Source organism: Doryrhamphus excisus, linkage group LG6 (genome assembly GCF_037039965.1).
Source record: "Doryrhamphus excisus strain RoL-2023G ecotype Guam linkage group LG6, RoL_Dexc_Guam_v1.1, whole genome shotgun sequence".
NCBI classification, from domain to species: Eukaryota; Metazoa; Chordata; class Actinopteri; order Syngnathiformes; family Syngnathidae; genus Doryrhamphus; species Doryrhamphus excisus.
Genome location: NC_136362.1, coordinates 13,880,844 through 13,894,516, shown reverse-complemented (window position 1 = coordinate 13,894,516; position 13,673 = coordinate 13,880,844). Strand labels below are relative to the sequence as shown.

General features: G+C 40.7%; 1 protein-coding gene across 6 annotated transcripts in view; it reads left to right on the top strand.

The window, feature by feature from the left end:
* The first annotated feature begins 1,453 nt into the window (after positions 1–1,453).
* Positions 1,454–13,673, top strand: part of mib1 (MIB E3 ubiquitin protein ligase 1) — a 49,159-nt gene continuing 36,939 nt past the window's right edge. For 5 of the 6 annotated variants that reach the window (XM_058066446.2, XM_058066445.2, XM_058066444.2 and 2 more), the window contains exons 1-9: positions 1,455–2,298; positions 4,554–4,725; positions 9,035–9,164; positions 9,833–9,937; positions 11,278–11,344; positions 11,700–11,904; positions 11,998–12,181; positions 12,799–12,943; positions 13,032–13,165. In XM_058066446.2, coding sequence (XP_057922429.1) covers positions 2,070–2,298; positions 4,554–4,725; positions 9,035–9,164; positions 9,833–9,937; positions 11,278–11,344; positions 11,700–11,904; positions 11,998–12,181; positions 12,799–12,943; positions 13,032–13,165 — 1,371 coding nt within the window. In that variant the 5' untranslated portion in view covers positions 1,455–2,069. Of the gene's footprint in view, positions 2,299–4,553; positions 4,726–9,034; positions 9,165–9,832; positions 9,938–11,277; positions 11,345–11,699; positions 11,905–11,997; positions 12,182–12,798; positions 12,944–13,031; positions 13,166–13,673 lie in introns of all 6 variants that reach the window. The other variant, XM_058066447.2, reaches the window with a different exon arrangement.

Below are 13,673 nucleotides of genomic sequence, written 5' to 3'. Positions count from 1 at the left end.
AACAGAGGCAGCAGACTGTTCAAAATCTCAGTAGAAATGTTCCCAGTGTTGCTTTTTAGACATTGCATACACAAGATGCTTTGTTATGCAGTGATTTCTGCATTATTATTTACAGTGGTTAAGATGTTTTAACCCTTGTGTGCCAAGTGAGACTATTTGTCTATTTTTGCATTTGTCACGTGTTTTGCTGTTTTTCATGAATAACTTTTTCTTTGTTTTATTGACATTATAGCATACAAACAAGATGTTTCGCCATGCAATTATTTGTGTTTTACAGTGGTTAAGTTATTATTACATGTTTCTTAGTTTTACTTTTTCTTTGGCTTTTTGACACTGCATACCCAGGACAAATAACTTCAGTTATTTGTGTATTACAGTGGATAACTTATTTTTACACCTGTGCAACAAATAAGAATGTTCGTCCCTTTTTGCTCTTCTTGAAGAAGGGAGGGCTATAGAGCTCATTTCATCTTCACTGAGGTTTGAAACTGAATTACTCACCAAGCGTGTCAGATGAAAACACCCTTGGGGCAATTGCTTGGAACCCACACATTGCCCAAGGGCTGTACCAATTAGTGAGCGATAATGAAAATTAAGTGAAATTTTCCATACTGTAGGCACCAAGGTAACACAGGTCTCAAGTGTTTCTTAATAAGTCCTGCAGCCTTGTCTTGAGAAAGAACATCCAACCACAGGTCTAAATTATAAAGGAATACAATGATAGTAAATATTGGACAAAGTGATATAGTGATTGAAAAAAATACACATATATAAATAGTATACATAACTACAGAACATTTTTATTGACACTATGGTGAAATTGAATTAACCTGTTCAGACTGCATGGCTGGGGAGTGCATTATACTTAACATAATAAAACATAATTAGCAAGTACAATTAAATTATATAGCAGTTAAATAATTTTTTTGTAATGTCATTTTTTACACCTCATCATACTGTACCACTGCAATGCACCATTATTTTTCTTATGTGCCTTTATTAGCAGCCTCATTATTAGCTACACGTACACTATCAAGTCATGCATATGTATAATTGCCATAGTTGCAGTTTGCAGTGGTAGGAATATTGCACTAGATCATCATCATGTGAGATTTTTCATTCATTTCTTGCAAAGAACATTAGGATGTATTAATGTATTAATATAAAGGTTTATGATGGGTGCTAAGTGAGTTTACAGTCAACAATATACAAACCAACCACATAGATATAAGTGTAAAAAACATAGCCTTAGCTAAACATCCTGAAATACATACAATATGTGATATGCTCTTTTAACGTATTATAATGTTTTTTAGCATTGTCCCTGGGAAACAAATAACAAGATACATATAGATATCATCACGCTAGTATCGATTCGAACCTGTTACTACCCTTGGTATCGATGCTATCGATATTTGGAACACGCAATGTTGTTGTACCAACTTCGTGTCTTCGTCTTTTCCCGTGCATCTCCGTAAAACTAGTTGTTGCGCGTCCGTCTGGGGGGGCGCGCGCCGAGCGATGATTGACAATAATGGCGACGCGTCGAGTCTGAGTTGACTCTAGGGGGTGAGGACCATCTCTGGCCGACAAAAGGGAGCATCAGGTGAATGTTCCTAGTCGCAGAGAACAGAAAAACACCGTAAACGAGGACATTTACCCCAGCGGCTAAGACTGGGCTTCTGCAAATAGGGGGTTGTCTTGCTAGCTTGTAGTTAGCTCGCTACCTTGCTAAGTTGAAGGGGTTAGCATTGTTGATTGTACGGTTCCGGGAAGAGGACAGTCGGCTTGCACAAACCTGGCTGAGCAAACAATGTCGCTGCTTCACAAGCCTTTCGTCTCCATGTGTGAATGAAGCTTTCGCTTCTCAAAGAAGACCCATCCTCCTTCAGGCACTGTGGCTAGTGGGCTAGCTTCGCGGGCTGGTGTTTCGACTCCGTTCGGACTTGCTCGAGCTTTGCATTCGGAACCTGCTCGCTGCTAGCCTGCTAGCTAGCTCACCCGGGCTAGCTTGCTAAGATTAACTAAAACATTTGCAGGAGCATAGCGATCTTTTGTCTTCTTCGTCAATGACCACCGGCAGGAACAACCGAGCCATGATGGAAGGAGTGGGGGCCAGAGTGGTCCGCGGACCCGACTGGAAGTGGGGCAAGCAGGACGGCGGAGAGGGACATGTTGGCACCGTTAGGAGTTTTGAAAGTCCCGAGGAGGTGGTGGTTGTCTGGGATAATGGGACGGCTGCAAACTATCGTTGCTCTGGAGCTTACGACGTGAGGATATTGGACAGTGCTCCGACAGGTAACATCTTATGCTATACTCTTCCACATAATAAGTTAACTGAAGGCGCTAATGATGGTGTAGTTGTGTCTTTATGGGGCCTAGAAGGATGCCAGATACTTATGTAGTTACACTTCTCCACAATAACAGATGGGCCATTTAACTAAATGGTTTTGGGGGGCATGTTTTTACAATATTTTGTCTATTTACATATTTTTACAAATCACATTTATACAGTATTCATATTTTGTATATAATGGCAATGCAAGGCTCTGCCATAACACAACTGTACATAATTAGGCTATTTTTGATTATGGTAATGATTTAGTTTATTTTGAACATGCAATTCAATTTACAGTGCAGTATAGTGCACATGTTTACACTTTTAAAAGTCCAATCTTTTGAAAAGGAAAGCTAAAAACGATATGTAGAAGCGCTAATCAAAGATGTAAAACCAAACCTACTGTTTTTAAGGAACTATCGGGGCTAAAGAAGCTAATCAAAGATCTACTATATAACAAGGTTGCACTGCTGTTTTGAAGCAGCCGAAAAAAAGTTATTCCCCATAGACAGGATTGCTTTACTGTTTTATAAAGGAATAGTGTACTTGTTTTGGAATTTTGCCCATTTGCCCAATCCTTGTGAGACATGAACATATATTTATTTCTCTTTTCCGTGCATTCTGAAGATATAAAAACAGATAAAAAGACACTGCCTAGAATGCACATAATGGGAAGCGTATTCCACTGACAAAGCCTTCTAAAAAATGCCAACAACACTCTCTTTACATGTAATGTGATGTACATATTAACCAAGCTACAGCAACGTTGTTATTATTAACATTGTTACACCAATCAAACTAGTTAGTTAGATCCCCGCCACCGATCAGCTCTGCCCCCGCTGCATCATCCAAAACAAACATGTCTGCAGTGTGTTAAACTTCCAGTTTTAATGAGAGTGATATAAGTTTTGCACCTTGCAAAATGTGCCTCAAAAATGTCTCACCGGGGTGGCGCTCTAAAAAGCTTCAGACTGGTGCGGCATTTAGTGGCGATCACTTGGCAGGTTGTGGTGAGTTTGAGGCTCTCGATGTGATCCTCGGTCAGGCAGCGGTAAAGCCCCGATCCCAACCTGCAAAATATGGGGATGAGTACCGCCTCAGGCAGGATTTGGGAGCGCTTTTAGTGCAGGAGGAACTTTCGTTGTGTGCGAGGCTGTCAGACTCTGGATGACTTGTGACGAGTGAGCATTTGCGCCATGCTTCAAACAGATGTTGTGCACACTGATATCACACTGATATTGTATCTCCTGTTCGGGCACAGAGGAGGAGGTCGGGTGCATCTGTGCTTCAGAAGGTTGCAGATACCTAATTTTCATTCAGGTTTTCAGTTAATCATGTAAGAAGACTAGAAATAAATGCATTGTGAAATACAAAAGGTGAGTTATGGATAGCAGCATTTTGTTCATGTTCTGGTAAAACAAGCATATTGGCTTTGTTTGGCGTGAAATTCAATGTTAGTAAAATGAGAAGCTCTTGGCTATTTTCATTTTGTGAAAGTAGCTCTGACCAGAAAAAAATTTGGTGACCCCTAATATAGCCAGTAGTACATGTAAACCTTTACACTGCATGTACGTGATCGGTATCGGCATATTTCACTCATGGATTATCTGTATCTGTATCAGCACCATAAAATCCTGATCAGAACATCCCTCATGCTATATATAGTAAGAGATAGATTATTTTGGTTGCGTGCACCCCTGATATACATGTACAATGTACATAAATAAAATAAATGCTGCAGCGGCAGTCCGCCTCCCATGCAGCCCACCACCACAGCGTCTTAAAATCCTAGGGGAAACCCTGCAGTCACAGCATGTATATAAAACCATACAACCTTGTTGGGGTTTTTTTATAGTTATTTTCTTTTTAGGCGACATATGTATGTCCCATTAAGTGCAGTAATTAGCTGTTTTTATCTGTTTTTATATCTTTAGAACTCACAGAAAAGAGAGACATGTTTTCATATCTCACATAAGGATTGTGGATGATGGAAAAAAATAGTAGTCAAAGATCCTTAATGCACACTGCTGTTTTTTCTAGAACAGTCTGTCCTTAAAAACGGCAGTCAAAGATCTTCAACATGTCAAGAACGCTGCTCTTTTTAAGAACATGCTTCAAAAACGCAATTCAAAGATCCTCCTGACAGTAGTGCTTTACTGTAGGAATATTCTGCAATATTTGCCCACTTACCTAAAAAAATATCCTTGCCTTCCAGGCATCAAGCACGATGGAACAATGTGTGACACCTGCCGTCAACAGCCTATCATCGGCATTCGCTGGAAATGTGCTGAGTGCACCAATTACGACCTCTGCACAACATGTTACCATGGAGACAAACATCACCTGAGACACCGCTTCTATAGGATCACCACCCCAGGCAGCGAAAGGTCAGTTAATCCAAGTGTGTTTAAAGCCGGAGAGACACTTAGGCAGGCATGTAGTAACCAGCACGCTGGTGCTTATTACCCTTAGTAATATTATGGTACTTGAAGTGTGCCTTTACGCACAGCCAGACAGAATTTATGTCTGTGCTCCCAGACCTTCAGTTGCCAGGCAACAAACTTGCCTGGCTTAAATCTTTTTGAAAATCATTTTTATCCCGCCATTCCCATATATGTGATGTCTCTGGTTGTAAAGTGTGTCATCTATATAGAGTCATGAAAAAAAAATCATTAGACCACTTTGTTTTTTCAGTTTCTTGTTCATTTTAATGCCTTGTACAACTAAAGGTACTTTAGGTAAAGGTTCTTTGGACAAATGGATATAATTCGAGTTTTAAATGCTGAAACCAATTAAATGGTTTTCTTGGTAATAACAACATCTCAAGTTCTTACATCAGTATTTATTATTTAAAGTATTTATTACATTGTACTGCCAAAAAATGTAACTCTTATGAGGTATTTTTGTGGTCATTTGTTTGGACATTATATTTGTCCAAACAAATGTACCTTTAGTTGTACCTGGCATTAAAATGAACAAGAAATTGCAGAAACAATAATTTTTTCCATGACTGTACTTTAAGTACATGTACATTTATTAGACAGTTACACTTTTAGATGTATTAATAATGATATTGTAAAATCAGTTACCAATTCAGCATTAAATCCCAGCCGAATACAGTACTTCCAGAAATTTAAATCCCAAACACAGTCCCTTCCAGGATGCCGGGCAACCTCAAGTTTCCTTTCAGAAGCAAGGGAAATACATTTCTCAATCATATTGGAACGAGAAAATTTTTCTGGCTATTTTTTAACGATAATTTTAACATTCTTGATTATCCCACATGCATAAGCAGAAATTAACCACTCATAATAGTAACGGATGCAAATAAAACATACTGTCTTGATGATTTACAAGCTGCAAACATGAGTCGCTGCACATAAAAACATACATTTTTCATTTATAAATACACCTGACTGCCCCACATTTTGCACACTGAGCAGCCTGGCCAGAGACACAAATTGACAGTGCATTTTTTGAATTTCTATGGGTTTTCACATTTTGGCCACAGTGGCCGACATCAGTATGACATCAGTATCAGCATGTAGGCCACACAGTCAGGAGATCGGGGAGATCTGGGTTCCGCTTGGGCATCTCTGTGCATGGGTTTTCTCCGGGTACTCCGATTTCCTCCCACAGTCCAAAAACATTCATGTTAGGTTAATTGGCGATTCCAAATTGTCCATAGGTATGAATGTGAGTGTGAATGGTTGTTTGTCTATATGTGGCCTGTGATTGGCTGGCTACCAGTCCAGGGTGTACCCCGCCTCTCGCCCAAAGACAGCTGGGATAGGCTCCAGCAACCCCCGCGACCCTTGTGAGGAAAAGCTGTGAGGAAAAGCCCTGTGATTTGGCCAGTCCAGGGTGTACCCCGCCTCTCACCCAAAGACAGCTGGGATAGGCTCCAGCATACCGGCGAACCTAGTGAGGATGGGTGACTACATCTTAATCACAACAGGCATTACAGTTTGTTGAGGATTGAGTAGCCATGTGTGCCAAGACAGACATCCTGTTGGACCAGTTTGTTACCAATAAATAAATTTGCTTGGCAATTTGACACTATAGGGCTTAAGGTTTGCCGCTTTTTATATAAGAATTTAAATTATTTATTTTATATCATCATATCGTGATATATGCTAAGGTTCATATCAACCAACCCTAGTACTCACTGATGAAGTAAAAGCTCTTCTTGTCACCCAAAATTCTTTTGCAAAAACTGCCAGTCAAGTGGCTCATGGTTCTTGCCAAAAACATGCGCCTCAGAACAGACAATGCAGTAAGTTCCCCACAGACTACCAGAAACAAAATTATTGTCCTCCTTCTTAATCTCTTGCGCAGTATCATTTGCTTATAAAAATATTTACTCCTGTTGAAATTGTCACAAATGGCCAAGGAGAGCACAAACGGCTGTAATCTTTACTTGCGTACCTGCAGTGTGAGCGTAGACTTTGTCTGATGCTGAAACAAGATATCTTTGGCAGCTCCTGGTCTCTTCAATTGAGTTCAAATGAGCAGCGACATGAGCAGGCATAATTTGAATGCGACTTGGTAAAAATGGTTGTGTACACAGTTGGGTGGGGATTCTTCTCTTGTATCAACATCCTAACACATGGCCCAACAGACGGCAGCCTTTTCAAGCGAGTACAACTTCATTTCAACCCCCCCCAAGACAGATGGTGCACAAGTCACAATAGGTACTAGATCCCCCCCCCACAAAGCTCACAATGCTCTGCCAACGACGTGGGGCGGGGTGGGGGTGCTTCACCACATTAAGTTCTTTCAGTCAATTCTGACATTCTGACGAGGGAGTTCACAGCACAGAATTAAAAAAATCAACGTTTTTTGATCGGGTAGACCTCCAGTATCCAGCTGCCATTTTTATTTATTTACATTTTAAATGCCATACGCTGTACTGTGATTACTTCAAAGGAAAGTTGAAAATGTATTTTCTGAAGGCCAGCTAAAGAGGACAGTGTGTTCACTGGAAGCATGCAACAATTGAATCAAGGCTGTGAGGCCTGGAATGTGAAAACTCTAATAATTTAAAGGGACTGTTTCTTACAGTAACTCTGCATTTTTATACCTCGGTCTGAAAATGTCACCTTTTCAAACCACAAAAATAGGCCGTCATAGTGTTTTTGCGGTATGAGAGAGAGTTGGAGGTGCAGCACGGCCACTATGTGGAAATGCTTTGTCACATCCTGTGTTATTCTTCGCAGTAGGAATTGGGCTTCAAATGTGCTCAAAACAACGGTGTTGCCAAAAGTCAGGCAACTCAACTGTCATGGCGTCGATAGAAGCGACGTTAACTGCCTCGTTGGCATTGAGTGGTGTCGACGAGACATGTGCTCTCGTACATCCTGTATTCTGTGGATTTAGTGTGTATTTCACCTGGCTTTGCCGATATTTAACTATACTTAACTTAGCTTTAACTATTTAAGTACATGTTCGAAAAGTTCTATTTATACTGTTAAAAAAACACTGTTCAACAGTTTTTTTCCACAATACTGTGAAACTGTGATTTTTGCCAAAGGAATCTCATATGCTTAGTATATGCAACATGCTCTGAATTGGGAAAAAACAACAAAATTATACATGTTCGAAAAGTTCTATTTATACTGTTAAAAAAACACTGTTCAACAGTTTTTTTCCACAATACTGTGAAACTGTGATTTTTGCCAAAGGAATCTCATATGCTTAGTATATGCAACATGCTCTGAATTGGGAAAAAACAACAAAATTATCAGAATTATAAAAATGTCCATAAATGTTTATTTCTTGGCTGTCACTCAATGGTGTCCCATAACACATACATGTCCATAGTATGTGCACATACATAAAAGTCTCAGAGAAGCGACTTGGTTTGGTTATGATAGGCCATGCATTCAATTATAGCTAATGTTAATAGCTAAACTTTGCCAAAATATTATCAACAACAACTCTAACTAACATATATTAGCAATGTGATCGCACACCACGTTTGTCCTTTTAGGAGGAATGCAACATTTTTTTTCCACACATCTTATTGGACTTTATGGTGAAAAAAAGTATTTTATGCTCTGAAGTACCTCCACATTAATGAGATATTGCGTATACGTTGTTGAGTAATTCTTCCACTGTAGATGCTGTTGCTTCGATAGATACAGCGCAAATCCAGTCGATATTGATATATCAACGATATGTTTTGATATCTGCTTAAAGTATAATATCAATAAAGTAAATATCAATATCGATATATCTCTCAGCCGAAGAAGGGGGCAAACAATTTTTCATACCACTGCAAAGCTGCCGTATGTTCAAATGTTTATCTTCCCTTAAATTTCTTCCATCTATTCATCCATTTTCCAAGTAAAAGGCAACCATTTGCCAACAGTTTGGAGATCCAGGCATGCAGGGCACCTCCACAAGCTTGTGGAGTATACATTGAAAGTCGCGGCCAGATGCTTGCAGAACACCTTCACAATGGTGCACTTCAGCCAATAAGAAACTTCCATTTGCGAAAGGTAAAAAGAATTCATGCTGTTCAAACTATTACTGTTAATACACAGTGGTTTGAAGCGCATGAAGAGGTAGACAAGGTTGCCAGATGCAGGCTATTTATTTTTGTACACCACATACTGACTAGTGTGACTAGATGAGATTCAGGTATACATGTAAGACCTCAGAAAATGAAGCAGTTTTTCTTCTTCCAAACAGAGTGCTTCTGGAGTCGAGGCGCAAGTCAAAGAAAATCACCGCCAGAGGGATCTTCACTGGTGGCCGAGTGGTGCGAGGCGTGGACTGGCAGTGGGAAGACCAGGATGGAGGCAACGGAAGGAGAGGAAAGGTAACTTCCCAACTAATAGGATACGGGCGTACCTCTGTCTGTACTGTTACATTACCACATGACCTTGAGAATGTGTGATTCCAAAAAGCATCCCAAAAGTGACCTGTTTGACTCAAGGCCGTAAAAACAATAATAAAAAAGTAATTTAACTAGCTGTATAAATGGTGTCTTTGTATAAAGCGTGCCTTTGTTGTCTAGTACCGCAGACACAGTACTGTACTTTCTGATCATATTTTAGGAGCCCCTCTCTGCAATTCAAGACTTCATTTTGCTGTGGTATTTAATGGCATATCCCATCACTATTTTATAGTGCTGGCAGCAGTAAGTGCTCCACAAAAAACCAATATGGCATGTCCTGCTGCTTAGATGTGCTGTTAGTTTAGCGGGAATATTAACTAGGCCCATTAATCAATTACCTCTGGAAGGGCTTGGAAAATAAATGCGTTTACTGAGGGTGCATGTTTTAATGAATAAATTAATTCACTTTGGTGATGTTCATCTCGTGGCACATTCTCAATATTGTCTGTGACCAAGCAAGTGAATGCCAGCTTCACCTTGAAGCTTCTTACTTAACCCTCGCTATGACCTTCGCTTGTATCACACAGTTTATTAAAACACTTATTTAGAATATTTGACTCTTTATAACTATCCTCTTTTCCCCTTAACAGGTGACCGAAATCCAGGACTGGAGTGCAGCCAGCCCCCACAGCGCTGCCTACGTTCTCTGGGACAATGGGGCCAAGAACCTGTACCGGGTTGGCTTTGAAGGAATGGTGAGACACACGCACACACAAGTCGTATCCCTCAGTGCTTCAGCTGTCAGATAACCTACGTGTTTGGTTCTTTTTTTCTTTTTTTTGGGTGAGAGCCACAGTGTTTACATTTGCAGATATTGTCATAAAAATGATGTTAACTTGTAATTATCTGGGCTGTAACAAGATGGATCTGAATTGCCCTATATTCCATTGTTTTCCTGTCACAGACATTGCTATTAGACAACTTTGGCTTGTGAACCAAAGTGGCCAAAATAAAACGGCAAAATAAAAGAGGACCCATTATGCTTTTTCCACTTTTCTGACCTATAAATGTTGTTGGAATGTTGTTTTATCGTTTTAAACTAAGCCAAAGTTTGAGATAATGTGGTTTGTACATTTAGAAGTGAGCCCAGAAATAAGTTCAGGATTGCTCTGAACACTCAGGTGAGAGAGTTTTATCTCACTGTGATGTCACAGTGAACCGGGCTCCCTTATATGGGCTTGCCCAAGCACAAGCTGTACACTTGCCCTCCCCTCACTCTGCTGTTTGCCAAAGATTGCCAAAGTTGTGGACTCCTATAGAGCAGCTACACACGATAACATGCACAGAAAGCTTGCTAGATGCACACAAATAAGAATCTAATTAAGCGGCTGGCAATGATACAATTATACTGTGTGTCTCAAACATCTGTGTAAGTACAAAGTATAGTGCAAAGCATGAAACCCTGGACTAATACAATTAGAAAACCATAAACTGAGCTCATTCAGCACATCACGCATGAATGAAATCCATTAGAAGTAGAGGGGAATGCAAGGCAAGTTTATTTATAAAGCATCGTTTGTCATTCCATAAAACACAAGGTCATTCTAAAATCATTCCATGCAATTCCATAAATCATTCCATTAAAAATAGATCAGATAAATATAGATATTACCAGTTTCTGTATTTCAAATTGGCGAGGTTTGTGAAAACATTTCTGTGTCCCAGTGGGGGCATTGTACATTGTATTGTTTTTAGCATCTGGCAAGTGGCCCCCAGCATCATTCAGTTTTTCGGCATGCAACCCTCGCTGGGAAAAGTGTGGACACCCCTAGCGTACACAATCAAAAGCTTGTTGCAGTAAGAGAGAGGAATGTTTAGTCCGCCTCCCTTGAACTCTGCCATACAGGCCATGTTACACACAGTCACGCAATGTCGTATCTCATTGTCCCGCCTCACTGCCATATCGCTGATATTGTTTGTTCCGAGAAAAACACACACTGGCGCTGCAGCTTAAACTGTCTGCAATATCTGTTTTTATTATGTATGGGTGTGCCCCCAGGCCACTGACTGAGCCTCTGCTTCTTGTCTCTCACAGTCGGATCTGAAATGTGTTCAGGATGCCAAGGGAGGGTCCTTTTACAGAGACCACTGTCCTGTGTTAGGTAAGTTGGACAGTGAGCCGTGCTCATTGCTGCTGTGGTGCAGCAAATTCAAGGACTGTAAGGGAATTTTTTTTGTAAATGACCACTAGATGGCAGCACCAACTTGTTTTCCTGTCTCCCATATGATGCAACTCTTTATTCCAAGAAGTTCTGGACTCATTGATGCCATATTGGCCTAAATTATAAAACCTCTTTTAGGAGTAAACGGTGCCATTATTCATGCATAAGTAAGCATTTTATGTGCATTATTTGAAGTAAATGTAAACTTTCATAATACTGATTAAAGGATGGTGATTGATGTGCAAAATCATCATATTCAATATAGTCATGATAACATTTTACCTTTTTCTTGCAGGTGAGCAGAATGGCAACAGAAACCCTGGCGGTCTTCAGATTGGAGACCTGGTCAATATTGATTTGGATCTCGAGATTGTCCAGTCTCTCCAGCACGGCCACGGCGGATGGACTGATGGCATGTTCGAGACTCTTACCACCACGGGCACGGTGTGTGGCATCGATGAAGATCACGACATTGTGGTTCAGTATCCCAGTGGGAACAGGTGAGTCTTAAATATCGTCATTACAGCTGCTGATTTACTGCAGAATTAGCCCCTCACAACATGTTTGATTTTTTTTTGTATGTGTGTCTGCAGGTGGACCTTCAACCCCGCCGTGCTGACCAAAGCCAATGTGGTGCGCAGCGGTGAAGTGGCTGCCGGGGCAGAGGGAGGCAGTTCTCAGTTTCTGGTTGGCGACCTGGTTCAGATTTGTTACGACATCGACCGCATCAAGCTGCTACAAAGAGGCCATGGAGAGTGGGCGGAGGCTATGCTGCCTGTAAGTACAGGGTTTCATTCATTCAGCAACAGAACCAGTGTTGTAATAGCTTATTTCACACCAATAGCTGAGTAGTGTGACCACATTTTAAAGTATGTGCAATGGTCGATAAACCTGCCAGATGCTCACCACTCCTGATATTTTGAATGGAACTACTGCCATCTTGTGGAATTGAAACAATTACAGCAGGAGGTTGCCTACAGCTGCATATATTATTACTTGTTTTGGTCAACTTTAAATAAATTTAATAAATATATTTAAATAGAGACTAACGGTTATGTTTTTGTAAACCACACACCCGGCAACTGCGGGGGATCTCAGTGGTTAATTATTATATTGGAGTTGAGAGGTGTCCCTTTCTTTTCATCCACTCTCTATCTAGTAATAATGAATGCTGACTTCATAATAAAATATAGTGATTGTTTATTTTTATATGTCACTTGTTATTTTTGCTTTGAGCTTTGTCTCTCGGCCTCGAAGGACAATTCTTCTCACCTTTTCACTCCACCTGTATTTTTTTTACATAGTTTTTTAACCACAATTCCTCTCTGTGTCTGTTTTATATTAGCCCTTAGACGTCTGTTATTGTGTCGTTAATGTGTTACATTTATCAACAGACTCTTGGGAAGGTGGGGCGTGTGCAGCAGATCTATTCTGACAGTGACCTGAAGGTTGAGGTTTGCGGGACATCATGGACGTACAATCCCGCCGCCGTTACCAAGATTGCTCCCTCGGGGTCCGCTGTTAGCAACGCTTCTGGAGGTTCGTACAGCCGATTCCCTCTGCCATTATTTCATGACACTAACACAACATCCCATTATGACGTTTTTCCCATTTCTGCTTTTGCCAGAGCGTCTTTCTCAGTTGCTGAAGAAGCTGTTTGAGACACAGGAGTCCGGCGACATCAATGAGGAGCTGGTCAAGGCTGCAGCCAATGGAGATCTGGCCAAGGTGGAGGACATTTTAAAGAGACCTGATGTTGACGTAAGTGTTTCAGCTACCACCTGGTGGCACTCATCGTTTTTATCAAGGCTGCTTTCGAAATCGACCGCAAGTTACTGCAAATTTCATACTTTGGGACCAGGTTTTTATATTTCTATTTGTCAGTTAGCAATTTTGTTACAGCTGGCTTGTGCATTTTAATGTGAAGAGGCTTAGCTTGGGGCCTCAGGCTTTGGGTGTGATTTCATCTTGGGAGATTTAATTGTGGAAACGGTACTTTTTTTTTTTAAGTATGTCGGAAATATTAGTCATTCCCCTCATTAGCCTTTTGGACTATGTTTGGCAGCCGCACAGGAGACGCAGCTGGCTGCTGAAGGGCAAAAGTTTACAGCCTCCAAATTTGAGGCTAAACTCTGTTCTTCTCTCTGACTCTGAGGTGCAGACATTGAATTAGACAAGGACCCAGCTGGATATCTGGGCTTTGGAGGAGAACACACGTTATCGTGAAACTAATATTGTGAAACACACGCACTTAATGACTGACCTTGAT